Source organism: Melozone crissalis, unplaced genomic scaffold (assembly GCF_028551555.1).
Source record: "Melozone crissalis strain CALT ecotype California unplaced genomic scaffold, PUWL_Pcris_2 ptg000023l_1, whole genome shotgun sequence".
Lineage (NCBI taxonomy): Eukaryota > Metazoa > Chordata > Aves > Passeriformes > Passerellidae > Melozone > Melozone crissalis.
In genome coordinates this window covers 27,273,231-27,295,579 of record NW_026535801.1, presented here as the reverse complement: position 1 = coordinate 27,295,579, position 22,349 = coordinate 27,273,231, and the positions used below count along the sequence as shown (strand labels likewise).

General features: G+C 40.1%; 1 protein-coding gene across 1 annotated transcript; it reads right to left on the bottom strand.

Annotated features, from left to right (window-relative positions):
• Positions 1-3,965: 3,965 nt before the first annotated feature.
• PECR (peroxisomal trans-2-enoyl-CoA reductase) lies at positions 3,966-21,672 on the bottom strand. The gene is made up of 8 exons (XM_054277555.1): positions 21,555-21,672; positions 18,403-18,536; positions 10,810-10,975; positions 10,065-10,146; positions 8,430-8,526; positions 6,132-6,242; positions 5,401-5,512; positions 3,966-5,278 (listed from the first exon to the last, which is right to left on the bottom strand). Exons 1-8 carry the CDS (start codon positions 21,670-21,672, stop codon positions 5,190-5,192), a joined length of 909 nt encoding a protein of 302 aa, XP_054133530.1. The 3' UTR covers positions 3,966-5,189.
• Positions 21,673-22,349: the final 677 nt, after the last annotated feature.

Below are 22,349 nucleotides of genomic sequence, written 5' to 3'. Positions count from 1 at the left end.
AAATGATGGGGAAACAGCCAAGAAAATGCTGATGTGCGATGCTCCTGCACCATCAAGCAAAATCAATGAGCCACAGCTGCTTACACAGCTTTGACAACACATCCAGTGTTTCCCTTGCCTTAATGTTCCATTTCATTGCCATTTGTCAACTTTAGCATCTTGTAACTGGATTTAACTGCTGGAGGAGGGCTTAGCAAATGGTAGGTTTTGAAGTCAAAGTTCTTTCACTACAGAAGAAGCCAGCAAGGACTGTGGAAGATCATCCCACATTCCTCTGCCCGCGTGATGCTCTGTATTGCTGCACAAAGCCTGCCAAGCACAGAGCAGCATCTCGAGGGTGCCTGGCAGAGGTGATGCACATCCTGACAGGCATCAGTGTGACCGTGCAATAATCCTGAAATCAGAGCATCTTCAGTACCAGGAACAGCATAAACAACTAAACACTGACTCTGAGATAAAAAATACCTATCAGCACCAAGGACCAGCACTTTGACACTGGCTCACACTGAGCTCAGCCCAAACCCAGGGGCATGGTTCTGGGATCATGTGTCATGCAAAATAAATCTTACAGGAACAGTTGTTGATATGGAAAATAACAGTAAAAAATAGCTGACAGGAGTTGAAATAAAATATATCAGTTATTTTTATCCATTCAGTTCAAACCCTGCACAGGTGACAGAAGTTGGGAGGTGTGGGGGTGGAAATTATAGAGTAAGCACATCTCAGGATAGTGTACTCAAGCAATTGACTGAAATCTGGCAGAATGGCTCTCCCTGAATTCCAGAATCAATACTCATTGCAATGAGAGGTTCTCACCTCCTACATGCATTGCTTCAGGCTAACAAGTGCCTGCATTAGTTGACACTGAAGCCACAGTTTCTAAACACTTTAAAAAAGGCACAAACCATCCCCTTTTCAGAGGCATGCCATCATTCTCCTTTTTCTCCCATGTTTCTTGGCGTCCCCACCACTCCTTCCTATAGATGGCACCGTGTTACCACATTTTGAATGGCATGCAGAAAAGGATAAGTTAGTGATTAATTTAATATATATTTAATCAAATGAGGGGTTAACTGACAAAGGAACAAGCTGCTGGAGACAGAGCAGATAACAGAAGTCAAAATGGCTTCTTCTGGGACCTGTAGTAGGGTAAAGCTTGAGATGCCAGGATGTTATAACATGATCCAGAGTCTTTCCTCACCAGCAGGAAGGCCAACAGTCTGTTTATAAGCTTAAATCCAGCTCACATGCATTGAGGAAACAGCAGTATTATTTCAAACCTTTGCTAGTCATGTTTGCTATGCTCCTCTGCCTTCCTGTGACAGAAGGAAACAAGTGCCTGCATCTCAGTGCTTGCACCCAATATAAATGCACCATCACTGTAGGGCTGATGAGAAAAGAAAGGAAGAGCAAATATCTTGGGGAGGACACTCCTAAACCACTGCTGGAAGATTTCTGGAAATGTAATATATACAAAGTGATCTTGGGCAGCAGTACTGATAGATTTGTCTGCTCCAACCCCATCACTGAAGTTTATGAAGCAACCCATTTACCTTTAGAGCTCAGCCATATTCAGTAACCCAGAATGCAGACACTGTTGACTTTACTAATAGCACAATTCCCCTAACATCTGCAGCACTCAGCCATTTAACACAAGGCTGCTATTTGAGATGGCAAGGAGAAACTGGGAGATGCTGATTAGAAGTGTATTAAATTACACTATCTTGCAAGAGCACACTTTCTTAAAGATTTAGGGGATATTCTGTGTGACTGTTCAGAAGACTAAACACAGCCATAAATGCTTGAAACAAGCAATGGTTGCCTCATATTTGTTCATTTACATCTTAAAGCAGACAAGGGACCTTACTGCAGAATGACACTGCACAGACTGATCTCCCTTTAGCAAACATGACAACTGTTAATCTTTAAAGAATGAAGATCTTACAACACAGACTTCATTTTACACTAAGTAAACCCACAGAATAATCAGACTTCGCTTTATGCTAAATAAATATGAATGAGCAATATTCTGCTTAAGAGCACAGATACAAAGAGTATCTGCAAAAGGTAAGGCAAGGGCAGTTGACAGAAACTGACAGAAGTTCCCCTTCCCTGAATTACACTGCTGTCACAAATGTAAAGTTCTATGACACATATTCAGATATAACACCAGAGAGTGGTGTATTGTAGCAGCTGGTAAGCACCTATTCATCCATCAAATGAATATCTGATAAGGGATAGGCAGAGGCTTAGCCAGAGGTAAATACCAAAGCAACCAAAAAGAGATTTCTAACAGAATGGTAAATGTAAGTGTCATTCTAACATTCTTCTCTTTGCTTATTACAATTATACAGTGCAGCAAATGGCTACATTTCAGTGTTTGGTCAGTAAATCCTGATTCTTCCTGAGGTTCCTTAGCCCTTTTCTCACAGTTGCTTTCACCTCCCTTGTGAAATAAATCAAATCAAATAAAGTCCTGTTCTCTGAACTCCAGATACCCCAATCTTAAGGTCAAGGATGTTTTTGCTACCACACCCATTTCTTTTAACCTCTCAATGTCCTTTGATCAAGGGCTGTTGGCATAGGAAGAGCATTGCTACAGTTGATATTATCTGCAGCACTACAGCAGAAACCTGAAGCAGTCTTGCTGCCAGCTGATACACTACTGGGTTTCTGCAAGGTGCTGCAAAACTTTTCAAATCATTTTCATCTACATAAAAATGGGCCAAAGAGGCAAGAACAAAATAAAACCTCTGTTCTGAGAATTAAACACTTCATGTAATCCATGGTGCAACACGAAAAACACAAAAACAAAGTAAACCCCCCAAAAATACAAAAAAAAACCAAAAAAACCCCAAACAATAAAGGAAAGGCTGTGATTACTGAAAAACCATTGCAGCAAGGGAGTTACTATCCTAATATCTAAACAATTGTGATAAAAATGTTAGTATCATGCACAGTAAGCCTCAGCTCATGAGGTAACCTTAATGTTATTACTGGGAAAAAAAAAAAAGGCAAAGAAAAACAGATAACAGTGATGTGTCCCCTTCTCCTTCCGAGGATGTATTTTCTATATCTTTAAACCAGATTTTCCCTTAGAGTATTCTGAGTATATTCTCCTATTGCACTAAGCTGAGCACGTTACAGCTCCACAAATGCTGCCATTTCAACTTCCTGCCAGTTAAAAAGAAAAAGCACACACAGCCTCTTCTAAAGAACTCATATACATCTGCTTAGTACATCCATTGCTTTGCTGAAGGTTGAAGAAGGCAAGGTCAAATTGTATTCAGCACAAGCAGAAAGGTTTGTTATAGTTTTACTTGTGAAGGAATTTATTAACTGCAGACTGAACCTGTCTCCCACACAGGAGAATGCTCACCTTTCTAATGTTCTCATGATTTCCTGAGTTGAATGATTAATTTCACCATCATTATATATAAACTTCCCCTCTTTATGAATATTCACACTATAGCATAGTTAAAGAGGAAATTTGCAAGATTAAAAATTGATGATTTCCAAGTTTGTACTCAAATATTTCAGTGAACTTTTCTGGGATATAATAAAAGTAATCAATTCACTTCCATTTCACTTTAAAGCCACAGTGCACATGTACCATAGAAACTCACAGTCAAATATAAAGTAAGTTCCACAAGTGTCAAGCTTATTCATACTTAACCTTCTTTTCCAGAATGCTGTTAAGGATGTTGAAACAAAGTGTTAATAAACTAGATAATTTCATTTGAATGCAATGGCCTAGACTTCTAGAGTTAGTTATCTAACAGGTGCATTTGCTTCCAGGAATCCTCTTGCTGAGTACCCTGAACTAAGATTGCAATAAAGTATACCTTGGACAAGAGGTTTGAAAAAAGTTGGCTTTATCTCTGTACCAATTTCTCACAGTCACATAAATGACTGTCCAGTTACTAAGAGGATAAAGCAGAAAGAACACACATGATGGCTCAAACTCCTCCCCCACCCAACACTGGCATTTATTTCATTTTCATGAAAAAGCAATCTACATGTACCTATATAAGAACATATATTTTACTGAAAGACACAAAAGTCAAATATCTTTGCAGAGAACAAACAACCATAAGACTCTTACATTCAGTCCCAAATGAAGTATTAAAAGTTCCCTTCTATAGCAGCATCTTGATTCCAGGAATTTCAGTTTTTAGAGCAAACAAACAGAGTCATTACATATTTTTTATATTTTCACTAAAGTGAGCAGACATGGGAACATTTGTCTCAAAGTGAATAAAAAATTTACAAATATAGTCTCTTCAAGTCATGTATTACAGGATTTCTGGTTTTTAAATTGCATCTCTGCATTGTTCACAAAAACCACACCTGAAGACAGTAACGAACAAAATTCTGTTAACATTGTAAGACAAGTATGGATAAAAGGTGTTATAGCTGGCAAATGAAGAATTCCAAATTTCTCCTTGCTAGTTTAGCATACTGCAGAGAGCACTGCAATATACAACATGGATTTTGCATGTTAAATTGTTGAATCTATACTGCTCTCCATCTGTATTTATTATCTGCTTATTCTGTTACCAAATTTAAGTTGCAACCAGCCTAACTCCATTATGTCATTATATCTGCAAACAATTCAAAACATTCCAAATACTATATGCCATATTAGTCTGAAACATTAAAAAGAGTACTCCATCTTATTTTTATTTATTTTCAGAGAAATACTTACTCTACTTGGTCTTTAAAACTATTGTTGAACACTTAACAATAGTTGAACACTCAACAATGTGGCTGAACAGAAACAGTGTAGAGCTAACATTGACCCAAGGGTTACTGATACAACTAACAGTAAAAGATTTAAATTACCTTCTGTGTAAATTCATCAAGGATTCCTAAACATTCCCTCTTGGCTATCTTCACTGCAAAATAAGTATTCTTTTTATTCACTTCTGGATGGGATTCTTCGTTAATTAATGCCTGTGCAAATGGATAATTTGTCTTTTATATCTTTTCCCTTCCCAAAAGATTGAATGTTTTCAGGGTGATTGTATTCAGAGAAGAGATGTACAATGTAAAGACTTTCAAGAGTTTTAAATATAAACCAACAAAAATCAAGGCACTTAATGTAGTTACACATGAGCAAAATAAATTATTACTGAGAATAATAAGGTTAAATCACAAACTGAGATTATCAGGATTATCTCTTTCTTTTACAGCTTTGGTTTGAACTTGCCAGAAACAAGCTTTTTCAGCATTTCAGAATTTTTTCCTTCTGGTGGGGAGGGCCATCTGTCATGATCTGAGGAAAACAAATGGAAAAATTTACTTAGTTGACTGAGAAACTACACATCTTACTTTTGTGTCCTCCCACTGCACAACTTTGATCACTTGAAGGGCATTATTTTGTAGCCCATTTCTTACCAGGTATTTCCAGGCCATGGCCGTACAAACTCTGGCCACCATCCACAACCAGAGTTATCCCAGTTATGAATGATGCAGCTGGAGACAGCAGGAAACACACTGCAGGAGAGATCTAGCAAAAGAATGGCATTTTAAAATCTTAATTTCAAAATCTCAAATTTTAATCTTTCTTCAACTGCTAGGAATTGTTCATGTCAAAGAAGCTTGTGAAATTTTTTACAAGCATGATCTAGTAACATTTTCTACTTAGTAATAAAAACTGTAACAGCCTTAAAGCCATCCTTCCAGCCACAAATATCAAGAATTTAACAGAGGAAAACCAGTATGCTGTCACAGAGCAGCATCAGATACCAAAAAACAACAAAAATGTTGATCAATTTATCAAAGATGCACATTCTTGGTGGAAGAGAGCCAAGTGCTTCTAAGATACATTTTCCTCCCCTTAATATTCATTCTTTCAGCCCTTCCTGCAAAAGTTAACTTTTTCAAGAAATAATGTCTGCTATCAAAACACTTCAGCTGTAAGAGGCAGTTGAATTAAATCTTCTGTACAACAGTGACTACTGGTTAAGTCTCTTACTTGGCACAACCACACATTGCTACAAGCTTTCTTCTTTTTAAATATTCCATCTCAGTGCAAAATTAAATCTTTTTTGTTCTCCATATAATAAAGTGGCTTCAAAACAGAGACAGAGAAGTAGGCATATCAGAAGCATTCTGAAACACATTACCTCCTCAGGAACAGCTGACCTCTTGGCAGGAATCTTTGGTATGCTCTTTAACCACATCATTACACCTTGCTCTCCATAGTTTGCAACTGCAGTTTCTGAAAATACCAGTCCCTATTTAAAACAGCACAGTGACACTTAAGTTCTCTTGCATACATTTAAACTGATAATTTTAAAATTTGAAGTTGTCATTACTGATTTTCTGTGGGACTGAACTATCTAAAGAGCACTTGAATACAAGTTTTTGAATGTAATGGCACAGTATAATTTATACAAGAAGGTAATTTGGCTGCTAGCCACATCTCTGTTCAAGCACAATAATTCTGATTATTCTAAATCTCTGCTGTCACTTCAATAACAAAAAATTGGAGCATAAAAAACTCAGCCGCTGCTTTGAAATTACAAGCATTTCATGTTAAATTACAGCAGGAAACTACAAAGCCACAAGAACAAGTTCTCAAAAGTTTCTTGTCATTTGTAGGAGCACTAGACCGACTTATTGTGAATTACAGAAGCAGATTTGAGTCAGAATTCTGACTCTCCCTACTTAGCTGCTCCAGAAGCAGAAAAAGATGACTGTGTTTGCTCTGGTGACCACACAGTCACCAGAGTGACTGCTGAGAAGGAAGTTTTGAGAAGGAAGATAGCAATGTGAACACAGAGTTACATCCACCAGTTAGGAGAGAACCTTTGGGAGTCAACTTAAGGTAAAATAGCAACATTTGATTTCACCCATGAAGCACATACTAAGATGTTGAAGATACTGTATAATGTATGTGAAACTTTTATTCAGAATGCACACTTCCCTCCCTATGGATCCATTCCCTACAGGTTACTCTCCTCCCATAAAGCAGTAACAGTTTTGTATTGTTACCACAGACCTGATGGGTCCACAAAGGTGACAGAAGTATTATTGTAACTACAACAGGGACTTTTGTTACCAGCATTGTAACAAAGCTAGCAAATACTTCTAAAAGAGCCAAAGCCTTGAAGTGTTTGCTTGTCAAAAACATCTTCTGACATGTGCTATAATATCTAATCAGCATGATTCATTAGGTAATTAGCATGCCTGAAAAGTATATTCACATAATAATGCTGTCTTAATTACTTACTTCCCCAAGACTTGATAAATCAGAAAAAGCAGATAAACAGGAAATACAAGTCAGTGCATCTTAACATTTAACATGTCTCCAGATGAATTTGGTCTCACAAAGGTTACATAAAAGCCTTTACCTGAAGGATTAACAAACATCTGCCATTAAGCATTCTATGCTATGCCAAACAAAGCAAGCCAGATGTTTTAGGACAAGAGGCAAAAAGAATACACAGACATTCTACAAAAATAGTAGCAAGATCTTCCTAGGGATCACTTAAACAAACATGACACTTCACTTATGACACTCACTGTGAGATAAGCTAAATTCTGACTGTAGAAGTAGCTGGACAAAGTTTATGTTTCCTCTTTTAATTTCAAGGGAATAAATGTGCAAAATAAATTGTGGATAAGAGAAAATTACAACAAATCACACATTCTCAAATGTTAAAGCTAGAGCTTCTACATAACTTCTGTATCTGCAGCACTACAAAACATAGCTGCTCTTTCTATACAGTTATTTAAAACAAGTCTACCTGCTGTCTACTTCCTCAGAAATGTGGCAGGCATATTTTAGCTGACCTGTATAGTGGTTTCCTGCCTGCATCAATTTGTTACAAAAAAAAAATCAAAACATACATATTTACATATGATTTCTCTGAGAGATGGTACACTCCAACTACAGTCTCTTTATATGCCTAAAGATAAACTAACTTAACATGTAGGAGACAAAATAAAAGGCATTACGTGAGACATTCAGAGATTTTCAAACTAAGTTTGTGAACACAGGTGGAAACCGTCAGCATACCTGAACCTCAAACAGAAAAGGTTTCCTGAACTCAGAAGTAATGTATCCATTACTGAAACACAGAGCATTCAGTAATTTTATGTCAAGGCTTTGTAAGACAGGTCATCAACTCCTACCAGTATTATTTCATTTAGCTATAAAAAAACTAAAAACCAAGCGTGCCAAATCAAGGCAGAAAGCAGAAGCAATTTTATCCCACATCCTCTGACTCATCATCCAAAAGTATAAAACACTGTCAAATGGTCCAAAGAACACACTAAGGGAATTATAAATAAACAAATATATAAATAATCCACTAACAGTTACTGGTAATAAATTTCAAAATCTGCTTTGGTCCAAAAGCTTTAACTATGAACATGTGTAACAGTTAATTTTAATCAGACCATTTGCCATTACTTACAGGAGCAACACTGTTGATCCTCACTCCACTGTGAGCCCATTCTAAAGCTAAAGTCTTGGTTAGGTTATCCACTGCAGCTCTTGCAGCTCCTGTGTGCCTATGGAGAAAACAAAGCAAAGGAAGCATCTGTTCCCTTAGCTAGGAGTCTCCAGTGGTAATTCTACTGCAGCCTTATTAGGGAATTCAGAGTGGTTTTCTGTGGCTGGACCAAGCATCTGGAAGAGAGAGACTCTCTAGTTTCCAAGTTTGACCATAGCTTCGCTGTTTAAACAAGCCATGCTGTGATTTTCTGTCATTGCTAGAAATATTTAAAATCTCTTCCCCAATGCAACATGGGGTCAGCTACACTCTACTGCAGTAGGAGGCTTATAAAAAGAGAAACAACTGAAGTTCAAACTGTGTAAAAGTACCTGTAGCTTGCACAGGTAACGCAACACTTGGAAGAACAGTGGTCTGGAAGATTGTTTAAATCTTCTGACAATCATGATTAAAGTAAATCACTATTCAAAAATTACTGTAGGTGGATGGAGATAGAGACGTGAGAGTCAGAGTGAACTCCTACGCCTTGCTGCTGTAGGTAACCAGTCTGAAATGATTACAAGCTTGAACAAGTGCAAACAGAATTACTGCAGCAATGAATTGTAGACAGTTTTAGTCAGAGAAAATGAATAAATTTAGCTGCTTTAGCCTAGCAAAACAGACTAAGAGGTGACAGATACAATAGCTTCTCAGATACAGGGAAAGAATAAGAAAAACTTAAGAAAAACCTAAGATAACTTATTCATATGTTTAGGCCAGAAATAGATAACCTCCAGGCACACTCTGAGAAAACAGGACAACTTTTATATTCAAAATTAATATTAATAAAAAACTCCTATCAGGTAACTTTAGGCATGAGTGATGGCTGGACTTGTAAAGGCATATCTTTTTCAACAGTACACTTCTGCAAGAAGTTCCAACTCAATTTAATTTGGAAGTAGTTTTGTCTATCCATCTACATGCAAGGGTTGCTTAGGAAAATTTTGTCACAGTTCTTCAGAACGAGCTTGTTTTTCCTCTTAGTTCAACTCAAATTGAAACATGTTCAGCCTATCTGCCATGATAGCTGAACCAGATACCACAGATACTGAAATAACTGTAGCTTCAGCACCACCGTGTGGATCTCTACATTTATTCTGTACTGTGAAGAACAAGCTAGTGAGAAAATATGCTGCTGTTCCTTAAAAATGTTGGTTTTGAAAGCATTCAACCCTGAATGAGGACAAAGAGAGATAATGCAACACTTGTTCAAAATATATTTTTATATTTCTTCAACAGAAACTCAATTTCCAAGTTAAAAAAATAAACAAACAAAAAAACAGACAGCAAAAAGGAGCTATTACCAATTAAAGCATCACTGACAAGTCTTGCTTCATAGTTTCTTACAAACAAGTGGAGAGAGACCAGAGATGCCATCTAGTGGATTAATAAGAGATCTCCAGACATACAGTCAAGTGATACTCTTGCCTCTCTTGACCTAACTACTGTATTTCTATACTCTGCTGCTGCCCACTACACACCTCTCTGAAGGGTTCAGGAACAGTTAGTATTAATGGGGGAAAATATAGGAAAGTATAAAAAGAAAATATATATTACGACATTCCAGGGAAGCCATTTCTCACGGCAGCAGTAATGTTGACAATGGCTCCTCCATGTTCCTGCATCCAGGCATTGTACACTGTATGAAGGAGGAAGATAACCTATAAATATCAGAAGAAATGCATAGAAATGAACTTGCCAACTGGAAACCAAACTTGGAGTTTTAACTGCAATCACACTACACATTTTAGAAGAGCAATCTGCTGTTTGTAGCACAGCCTTGCCAATCCAGAGGTGAGGCCATGAGGCAACAGGCACAGTCCAGGTAAGGCTCAAGGATTGTAAAGAAGCACTTGATGGAAATCAATTTCATGTTTCCATGTAAATTACTTTAATTTCCACACTCCAAATGCTGTCTGAGAATGACATACCATACTTAAATTTAAGCCTAAATTTATATCCCTGAAAAAAGTATTTTTCTATGTTATATACAGTGAATACAGGCCATGAAAGTTAAGTGGTTTTCCTATAGTCCTTTAAATGAGTATCCAAGTCATCTGACTTCCCAAACCTGGCCTTAACTAGAAGATCATGCTTGCCTTAAATGTATGTTTGTATTTATGAACAAATGTAATATATCATTTAATGGAAAGCTTTGGATGAGATTCAGAAAAACAACTACCCACTGTCAGGTAAGTGCATGAAAAGAAGCAGCTAGAGAAACTTGACATTTCTTATCTTCTGGTATTTCTGTAAAAAGCAAAACCAAATAAATATAAAGAGCTTAATGTTCAGACCTTACCTGCTTTGCAACAATAGAAGGTCCCTGTCAGATTGGTGTCTATCACAGCATTCCAGCCTTTTGCACGGATGGCTTCAGAAGGACTTGCAAACTGGCCCCCTCCATTATTCACCAGGAAGTCAATCTTGCCATGCAGACTCAGTGTAGACTTCACCAAAGCTTCTACCTGAAACAGTATTTGTTAGTGAGGTATGCTGATCAAGGTCTACACCCAGTTTTTTTCTCAGACAGTATTTTCTCCCTCATGCCCCTTTCACAGAAAAAGAGGAGGTCTAGCCTTCAGAGAGGCTGTGAGATTGGTATGACAGGATCAGCCAGCCAAGAAGGACTGGGCTGTATCCATGTTTACTTAGGAAATTTTGCTGGTACAATGCAGGTGCTGCATAAAATACCAGCACCCAAAGAAGAAGGGGATTTAAGCTGCCAAAGATTTGTGAAATCAAACAGACACAAAAGCCCACTACACACGACCTACTAAGAATCTCCTGATGTTCTTCAAAAGAGTGGGGGTGTTCACATGAGATCTGCAAAGAGTTCCATATATAACATAGCTACTGTTAATTTTATCTGACCATATACCTGACCATTTTAAAGAGAAAACATAACTCATCTGGAGTTTTATCATCCTTATCTAGAAGTTTAGTATATTCACTACAGCTCTGACACATGAGTTGGCAATAGCCAGTCTTCTTACACAGAGCAAGAAGGTTAATTACCCTACAGAACATGAAGTCTAAAAAATGCTGGAAATATAAGTTGTTTTCTTTAGCAAAACTATTATTGCAAGATAGTAATAAGAACTCCATAGCAACAACTTAATATTTATCTCAAGAAACAGGAAATGGGACAAAATGATTGTTTCCTGCTTACATCATCAATCATAACTAGAGACCATGCATCAGTTACTCCTACTCAAGCATATATAAAAGGATAACCTAGCATCTGTGGTCAGAGAAAAACACAGAAAAAAAAAAATCCCCAAAAGACAGGTGGAGCAATGCTGCCACTCAAACAGATAGGCTGGTTGATATCCTTCCCCTAGCCCATTCTCTGTATTGAGTTACAATAGAACATCAGAAACAGAAAAAAGTGCAAGCAATGCATTATCTGTATCTCACAATGAGTGTTACCAACCCAGTCTCACAAAGGCTGCCTTACTATTTACTTACTAATCTTTTATTTCTAACAGCACATAATGGTTTTACAGGATAGTATGGATCCTGTAAGGATGCACCTCTTGAAAGAAAAAAACCCTAAGCAAGCATATAATGACTGAAAAACTAGTGCCTGCTGAGAAAAAATGCCTTCAATACCTAAACCCCACCTTCAAACTCTGAATGTCATCTTATTCCTCACTTATTAGTCACTACAGGTTGTGGGATGTGAGGATGAAATGCAGAAAACCAAAACATCTGTGACAGCAGTCCCAAACTCATAGCTTGCAAGAACAGCCATGCCACAAGGACATTCTGGCCTTTACTTCTCTCTTGTTGTGAACAAAGGAAAGTCATGTCTGGCTAGGCAGCAAAAGTTATGCTTTGCTCAGCAATATCAAACTCTTCTCCCTGTCAGTCTGAGAATCTTGCTTTGAATATTATTCTCTGTAAGTCACTGAAATATGGGCTCATTTATGGAACACAAATGGTTTCAGTACAAAGAAGATTTGAACAGACCAAGGCTATTCAGACTGTGGAGAGATGAGAGAGAGAGAGAGAAGGAAAAATACTAAGAATGATAAAAAGAAAAGACTGAAAACAAATTAACAAGAAAAATCCACTGAGAAGAGACATTCAAGCAACTTTTCAACAGCTGGACAAAATGTATGTTATATGTTATAGCATATCAATTCAAAATGATTCATATGGTGCATTTAAGGAACTGTTGTTCCTACGTGTTGCACCATATTCTCAGGAAAAAAAAAATTAAAACCCAACAACAGCAAACACACATCAGTTCTGCTTTCTGAAAGCCAAGAAAGGCCAGAGGGGTCTCCAGTGACAGCTCAGATGGCTCCAACTGTAGCAATCTTCACAAAGTCTTCTGTGCTGTAGGAAAGTATCACGGCAGTGCTTCTCCCAGTTACACTGTGGTGTAACTGCAGCCAGCAGCACAGCGAGGAGGAGGGTCTGGTAGAACACATTTAAATCTCAGTGACTACTAAAGAAGATTCTTTTCTATTGCTATAATTAAAATATCCACTTGGACGGAACTTAGAAAAGCTATTAAAGACTCTCTTTGGAAGCAAAGCAAAGCTGCATGAGGTAGAGCTACTAGTTTAAGATATTCTTCTGATAAAGACAGAAAAGAACAAAATCAGGCATTTCAGACATAACCAGAAGATTGGAACACTGCAATAAGGAACTTTTGTGTGTGACTGCAAGTTAAATATATTAGGCAGTAGCCCATACTTACAGACAACCGAGATGACAGCAGTCACTGACTCAGGGAAAATGGACAAACGTCCACATGCATTCACAGGTCACCCTGGGTCAGTAAAACACACAGGCAAGCAACCCACTACAGAGTTTTAGAGATTTGTGATTTGGTGGCTAGAACTAAAAGGCATTCTGGCACAGTGGTAACAGGTACTTTTACCGTGTTACTGCTGTGTTATTTAAAAGTACAACAACAGGAATCTCTTATCCACAACTCCCCACCAAGCCACAGCCTTTCACAACAGGCGTCACACAGACAGGCATTAAGTATTTATAAACCAACTGAGCCTATGCTAAGCTATAAAGTTTATTGGAAAAGAAAAGCTGCTAGTGAGCTCAGACACAAGGTATGTGCTAAGTAGCACTACTGAGGCTGTCTGAAGTTTTGTTGATGTCCAACTGACAGACTTTACCCTCAGGGTCTGGTCCAGCAGCAGGTTCTGCTGCTGGAGTTCAAGTGTGGAAAGGAGACACCGTGAACAGAATTCTGAATTGCTGATTTCAAGAACAGCCATGGCCTATCAGAAGTACAAGGATTTATCTTACACTTAGCTAGACATGTAAGCTTCTACTTATCTAGGTGCCAGTTAAAGGAATGTTTGTCCACAGAGTATAGTAAAAAGGCTTTACAAATGTAAGGATTTAAAGAGTACTGCTGCCTGTCTCAAAACACTGTCAAAGCCACAGAAGGAACTTACCATAAGATGATAAGCCACCAAAGTAAGAACTTGAGAGAAGCACAGAAGGCAGGAATTTGCAACAGAAAAGCATTAATTCCAGGCCTAGCAGAGGTAAGATCAGGTCAGAACATCTTGGTTAATGCATCTGGACAAAAGTACCCACTGTGGCAAACTGTGGGAAAGGAAACAACTGCTCATACACATCACCCCAAGTTATGGGAATGGCACCTGTGGCCACCCCATGGGTACTTGAAGCTTGGCCAGTGTGAAGGTGGTACCCCCAGGAGACTGACAGGACACTGCTGCATCCATGGCTTGGGACCATCATCTGCTTGGTCTCTGTCTCTCTCAGTCTCTCTCCCTCCCCTTAATTCAGACATTCATTCCTCATGTCTTGCCCCTGTCAACAGATTTTGCTGTAGCTCAAAATTCAAGACACAAAAAGAGATAAATAAAGATACATGTGCACACAGAACTGCCTGGTCTGCATCTCAGCAAGAGCAAACTGATCTGCTCTCAACACATTATGAGGCCAGGAAATATGCAAACAATGCAAATCACTTCAGTTTCATAATCACTAAGAAACAATTTCTATCACTATATACACTCCAAACCACAGGAAAAGAGAACAGGTGCACAACCACTGCTCCAGGATACAGCCCCATGACAGAATATAGACATGTATTCTGATGACAGAATAGAGAAACCGCTGGTCCTCTTATCCCAGAACCTTCCACTCTGCCATTTTTAAAAATAAAACAGGTTTTTTTGTTCTTTACAGACACTCAATGGAAAACTAGTTAAAGCAGCAGCAAACTCATGACAAAAATAAGCCTGACAGGTTATGCAGTGGTTCAAAATCCTCCATCAAGCATGATTATTTCTTGCACATTAAACAAAAAGTAAGCTTTGCTAGAAAGCAAAAGGGCTTCTGAGGATGAAGATTTAGATACTTAAAAATGTGAATTCATTAAGCTATTCCCATGATATTTGCCACCAAGCTTCTGCAATAATTAATTCACTGCACCTTCTTTGCCTCTTCCTACGCCAGAAAGAGCTCTAACAAACCTCCTGGACTACATGATGAGGGATCAATCTTCTAATGCTTGAATTTCACAGATCCAAACCAGAGGTATGAACCATGTCATCTTCAAAGCAGGTCAGTTACTTTAAGATTTGCAAAAGGAGGCAAAAAATAATCTACTGGCAATTTGAAAGCACCTTCATCTTTCTTAAATTTTCCCTATTCAAAGTCCCTCCCTCCAATTTATAAAATTCAAAGCAGGACAAAATTTATAGAGGCCTTTAGAGAAATGCAGAACAATTGATGGAGAAGGAGGGATAAAAAAAAGGCATTTTGTAGTAAAAAGAAATGGCTTGATCCTATAGGTGATGAGGGTGGCTTCCTTTGAAACAAAGACTTACTCTTAAAAAGACTTCAGTGAGATGTCAGAGAGAATGATATATTAAATGAATTATGTACTTCTTCAGGAAACTTCCTGGGCTTTGAAGCTTGTGATAGATCACTTCTGACATCTAAGGGAGCTTGAACTCCAAAGTTGTTTTTTTTCTTGTTGAAACATTTATAATGTTTTTCTCCTGCACATGTTCTTTGGTACCTGGTATAAGAGCTAAGAAGGAGGATGTTGTGACTCACAGGGAATTCTTGAGGAGGCTGTTCCCCTCTACCCAACAATGTGCTCCTGGGATTTCTGAGGTAAATACTCTTCACTCACACTAAGCTGAAAGCAAACAGTGAATTGTAATGTTGCTAATGAGTAGCACACAGAGCCAACACAGTTGTAACTAGTCCCACTTCTTTCATGAGGGAAACCAAAAGCTGACGTGCCCTCCCATCCCCTCTTCCACTGCAACAGGATGTTCTTCCTGTATTTGTGAAAATACTGAAGTGAGTTATACTACTGTATTACCTCTACTCAATATTTGCCTCTTAGGCTAGAAAAATCCTTAACAACATCTTTTACTGATTCCTATGACTCCAAGTCCCAGGCACTAAATTTTAAGTTAAGAATGGAGTAGGTTTGGAAAGTGGATGTACAACACTCTTTGAATCAAAGTAAAAGCCCAAAGGTACTTTTCCTTTAGTTTCCACAAGGCTAGCAAGTGCAAATTAGGAAAAAAAGTACTTTTCACCATTGCTGCTCTAGGAGACATAATAAATAAGCAACAGTTAGCAGTGGGATGTGGAAAACCTGCCATACACCTCAGTTTGGACTGAGTTTTCAGCAGAGTAAGTTAACAATTGTTAATTGGAGTTTATCTAGTTACAACTTACAAACCAAAGTACCTCAGTGTAAGGAAGCACTATCCTCACTACAAATTTGAGAGCTGAAAACACAAATTTCTGGTCCAACAGTAAATTTAGAAATTAGATAACACCTGGTCAGGATTTAGCAATCTTTGAGAATCTCAGCATTACCAGAAGAGAACAGAGCCAGAGAGGCACAAACTGAAGAACAAGAATGTCAGGATGTCTCCAACCAATAAAATATCTGGTCTTGTAGATGGACATCTGGAATGGAGAAATATTTACCAGGTACACAAGCTCTTATGTTAACATGCAACAGAAACTGCATTCCTTATTCAGATTGTCAGCAAAAGGCTTATGAAATTTTAATTGTATTTTTTCTTCTAAATAGGACTTCAACAGAAATAAGAACAGTTGCAGAACTGAAGTGAGTCAAACTGTAAGACCAAATCAATGACTGAAAAGTTCAAGACAAGAGTTTAATCTGCCTTTTTCCTCTGAAGCCTGTCTTCAATAGAAACAGACATGAAAGGACAATGGTTGAAGAGAACTTCCACTGATAGGAGATATCCAATAGAAGCTTCACTAATATAATAGGAAAAGTTGTAGGAAAGTTCTGGTGTGCCGGTAAATGGGTAGAGTTTAAATTGGAAACAGGACAATTTTATGATAAAACTGCAAGGTAATAGCAAAGACAGAAGTTTCTTCAAGTATCAGTATGGTTACCCATACACAGAACTCTTTACACAGCACTACAAAGGCGGCTTGAAAACACCTTCAAAAATTTCCAAAGCCACTTAAGCCTGTTTTGTCAAATAGGTATTTAGCCAAACTTAAGAAGGAAACAATGAAGGAACAGCAGTTTAGTGGAATTACCTCATTTTACCATCCAAGCAAACCCCAAACCACCTCAGAGAACACTGTAGTTCTCACTGATCAATTTCAGACTGATGTAGAAATAAGATTCACCTGCAGAAGGTTATTAAGCATGCCAGAGTGCTCTCTGCAAGAAACAGACCTGAAAAAAGCATTTTTCCCTTTTTTCCTCTTTACCTTTTTTCTTTCCTGTGGCTTTAATCATGCAAGCTGCCCTCTGACATCTGCCATAACCTATTATGTTGCACTGCTGACGCCAGTAAATACACACCTAAAATTCACTGGTAGGTGAAGTGACACAGCCTGCACAGCCCCAGGGTTCATCTCCTTCAGGAGAGAAAGTCTGAGTAGAGCACTATAAATATTTTATGGCACGAACTGTTCCACAAGGGAAGAATTTCAATTTTTATTTGTTTTATGGCTATATTGTAGGATATTTCCAGAATCCTTATAGCTACTGAAGGTCATTAATATTTAGGTTAAGAGAGACTTTGAGAGGTTTAAAAAAATGTAGCAATCAGTGGTTACTGGAGGATTTTCTAGCTGTCTTCAAAAACGTAAAAATCCAACCTGAAGTTGGACTTTTAAATATTTAATTACAGAGATAAAAAAAATTAGGAGGTGCATGCAGACTTCTGAAGAACCTGGATTATGTACTTTTGCTCTTGATCTTCCATTTTTTGCAATATGAAGAAAAAATTTAAAAATCAACTTGAATAGTAGCAGATCTTCCATTTTTTGTAATATGAAGAAAAAATTTAAAAATCAGCTTGAATAGTAACAGAGCTTGCAATGAGGCACACCTCAAACTGCAACTAAAATTTCTGACATGGCTAAAATATTATATATCTATGGGGTTTTTGGCTTACTACAAGCCAAACTGACAATGCAGGGCACTTGTGGCAAGTCACAAGCATTCAGATTCATGCTATGCCTTCCTATTTGAAGGAACTATTCTGAGGTCTCCATCTTCACAAGTTTACACCCCCTCACTTCTGTCACAGCAATGTGACAAAGAATCATGCTAAGTGGGCTCTGCCTCGCTGTAGAACATGCCAGTTCCAAGGCCTGTATCTCCCAGAAATATCTGAAACATACAAGCATGGTCAGAAATATATTTGCCAATATCTACACATGCTTTTTTGCTCAGGTGGCTAACAAATGTCTTCCCTTGGGAAGCACACCTATCCAGATCAATTTTCTATCTCTGTTCCACCTTTCCCCTGATCTAAGCTACTTTTGAAAAGACCAGAAATCTTTAGAGATCTGAGAACTTATATACACAAGATGCTTTTGATATGTTAAGCCCCAGAACAAGGTCAGTAATCTTTACCTCTTCTTCTTTGCGGATATTGCACTGCACGGGGGTCACTTGGGCAGAACTCACAGAGGCAAATCTGTTATTCAGCTCTTCTGCTGCAGCTTTTAATCGGTCAAATTTACGAGAGGCAATGACAACACTGCAACCTGTGTGTGGAGACAAAATGAAACATCATTCAGCTAACACAACATTGCTTTATTTTTAGTAACATCGTGGAGGTATCTTGTAGGATGTGCATTTATTAGTCACTGACTAGAAAATACAGTGTTGAAGCTCTTGCAAGAGAGAGAAATACTGATGTCAAATGCTTCTTAGCAACAAGATCCCTCTGTGCCAGGAAAAGAGCAATTAAAAAAGTCCACAAGATTTCCTCTCCTTCCTGCAGAAGAGAAGATAACCTGTGAGTTGCAGAGTCAGCAAAGCAGCTTTCAGACATCACTTCTGCTGGTTCTGCACACAGCTGCCTCATTTATCAATTAAGTGATTTAAAGATGTTTCAGCAGGTCTTGATTACAAAAAATGCTTGCTCTTAGAACCACAAAAATAATCTTCTTGTACAACTGGCTGTAATTTTGAGTAGCAGTGAGTAAATGTTATGGTCTGGTTTTTAACTCTACAGAGACTGAAGGAAAGGATAATAGCCTCACAAGATTAATCCCTATCTGCAGTCTACAGACAGTGGGAACAGAGCCCTCCCTGTGGCACTGCAGAATCCTAGCTGCAGAAAGGAGAGAAAAAAAAAATCAGGCAGGAGCTCAAGTACTCCTTTTTTTCAGCATTTGGAGGCAGAAGGATTCATTCTACAGAGAAAAAACAATGCAGGTGCCAAATTTAAGTCAAGCACTCACACTACAACCAGTCTAATTTCTTCTGAGACACCGGTGGACTCAGGAGAGCTTTAAGGCTTCAGCAATTGCTACTACACAGACTAAACCAAAGGACACCAAAGTAATTCCTAGTGCAAATCCAGCAGGCAGCAAATGGATAAGCAAATTACTAGCCAAGCAAGCAAGGAGGTCTTGCTGCCAGCTTGCTCCTTCCATCATCTCAGCATTTCAGCAGAAGTAATCACTTCTTCATATCAGGTCTGCTGCCCATCTGCTTTAATACTTTAATATAAACCATCCTCAACCAACCACAAAAAAAAGGGAAAAAGGTAATATCTTGCCAGGCGTGGGGGTTTTTTCCCCCCACCTCTGTTGCAGAGTGGAATTTGGCCTCTCATGTGATCAAGCAAACACCAGAATCAAATCAAAATAACTAGGGAGAGGAAAGAGCAGCAAGCTGTTCATTTGACTCAGACAGCCTTGTGAAACTACATATTAAAATAAATATTAAAAATAGAGGAGTTTAATTCTTCCAGGGGGGAAGCTTTACAACTACATATCCTTAGGAATAGGAGCTTCACCTTTAATTAGTGGCTATCTTAAAACAACACATTATATAAAGACAGTAGTCTCTGAGGTCTCCTGATTTTTTTTTAATTAAGAACTCCAGTCATTTGCACAACCACCTAACTAAAGCAAAGTTCATAAAATGCCACACAGAATTACCAATTAACACAAAATACTGAATCACAGTAGCCCAGTTGTACCTACCAACTTAAGTGCTTATTAATACACACATTGATATAGAATAAGGTTTAGTAAGAGACTATATTTTAGCTAAATGTACTAATTGGGAGAGGGGGAGATTCTAATCACTGGGGAACATTTGGTACATACTGTGCAAGCTGACAACATAACTTTCTTCACAAAGAATGACTGGACCATTTCCTGATAGGGTCAGGGAAAAGGGCACAAGTTTCCAGATAAAAGGTTTAAATTTGTCCAGAAGGCCTCAGAGGAGACTGGTTATATAAACAATGTATATAATAACTAGCATTATGTGTCAGTGCTCCTATGCCTGTAAGAACCAGCCCCCCTTACCTGAAGTGCAGGGTATACATGGAAATATTTCCTAATCATTATCTTGTCAGGAGTAACCAGAAGGTCTACAGGTAAGGAAGGTTATTCAGTCACTCTTAAACTCTGTATAGCTCTTTCTTAATTTTTTCTCATGTGCTTTGTATAGATTTCTTTTCTATTGTGTTCTATTTAGGCTGTTACGGACACACTTTTGTTATTGTATTTTTCTTGAGAAAAACAGCAAAAATCAAATTAATCACAATTTTAAGGTAACTGGGTAACATCACCAACCAATATTGTGGTGATGCTTAAAAAGTACCTCTTTAAAGCAGCATGTAAGGACACCTGAAAAAAAAACAAAACCTCATTTCCCCAGTAATACAAAGGTAACAGAACTAATCCTCCATTCAGCTGTACAAAGCAAGTGGAAAGCTGCGGCACAAAGGCCAGGAGAGGCAGAGCTGTCTCCCAGCACAGCCTTAACAAAGAAGCTCCTTACTATGCAGTGCAGCGGTGCACATTCCAATAATGCAAACCACGGGAGTGTGACACCGAGAGCTGTAACACCAGCGCTGGCATTCTGAGCGCTGAATCTAATCGTGACAATAAACTACCCAAACCCAGGCTGACGCCGATGATCCCTAGCAGAGCTGAAATCTGCAGGAAAGGCGTTGCAAAGTGGATGTAGGAGTCATTCCTACCTCTCATGGTCTCATATCAGACAGTCAGGGACTGCCTTTCGCTCTCGGTTTTACCACTTCTCTGTATTCAGAGTGGAAAGAAAAGCTACGCCGTGCATCATGAAGACGTTCCTCAATTTCAGGACGTTCCTGAAACCGCAGACACTGGGAGAAGCACCACGTCTCTAAGATGTTACTGTGAGGGCAGCAGTTTAAGGATACTGCTCTGTAAGAATCAAGGTTCAACAACCTCGTAAATTCTCCAGTTAAAGCAAGAGAACTCACTGAAGAGTCGGAGGGAAAGGGTCCTGGTTAAACACAACCTCGCTGACCTCTGTGTTTAAATAGCGATTGTTTTGCGGGCCAAAAGGCACAGCCCCACACCAACCTCACCTCGTGCCCCTTGCGGACCCTGTCCCAAAGTCCCACCCACGGGCTCCTGGCACCGCCAGCCCCCGAAAGGCAGCAGAGCCCGCGGGCACTTCCTGACGGCCCCTCGAACTCCATCTGCCCTCCCAGCACCCGCCCGGCCCCGCTGCCCCACCGGGGCTTCCTGCGGAGCCCGGCCCGCGCCCACCTAGCGCCAGCAGGTCGGCGGCGATGGCCTTGCCGATGCCGGTGCCGCCGCCGGTGACAATGGCGACCCGCCCGCGGAACAGCCCCGCCGCCAGCAGCCCGCGCCCCGCCGCCGCCATCTTCCCCCTCCTTCCCTCCCCTCCTGCCCGCCTCAGCCTCAGCCTCAGCCGTGCCCGCCCCCGCCGAGTGACGCGCGGCCCCGCCCGCCCGGGGCTCGGCGCCGGGGACGGCGGAGCGGTGCCGGCGGCGGTGGCGGTGCCCGGGTCCGGCGGTGGCGGTGCCCGGGTCCGGCGGCGGTGCCCGGGTCCTGCGGCACCGCGGGCGGCAGGTAAGGCAAGGGGGGAGGCTGTCCGCTGTCGGTATCGCAGGGTCCCGCCCCGCGGGCAGACACCGCTCGGCGCCCGGGAGGGGTCGGTGCCTCCGGTGGCGCCGCGGGGTCGCCGCTGCAGCCCCGCAGTGAGAGCCCACCTGCCCGCAGCCGCGGGCTCTTGCGCTTGCAAGGGACGGGTCGCAGTGGCTTTCTATTCCGCTTCGGGTCACCTGGACGCGGGCAGGCACCCTGAGGAGCAGCGGGAGCGGAGCCGCGCCGGGAGCAGCCGGGGGGAAGCCCGGAGGATGTCACGGACAGGAGAAGGGATGTCACGGACAGGAGAAGGTGCTGGTGTGCGCCTGCCACGGACCCACGGGTGGGCAGTCCTCTCTCCGGGCATGGACTTTGCAGGGAAGAGGCCGCGAAGGCTGAGGTGACAGCGTTCAGCGTGTCCCCAGTAGAGTAATTTTGGGCTCAATTGCCTTT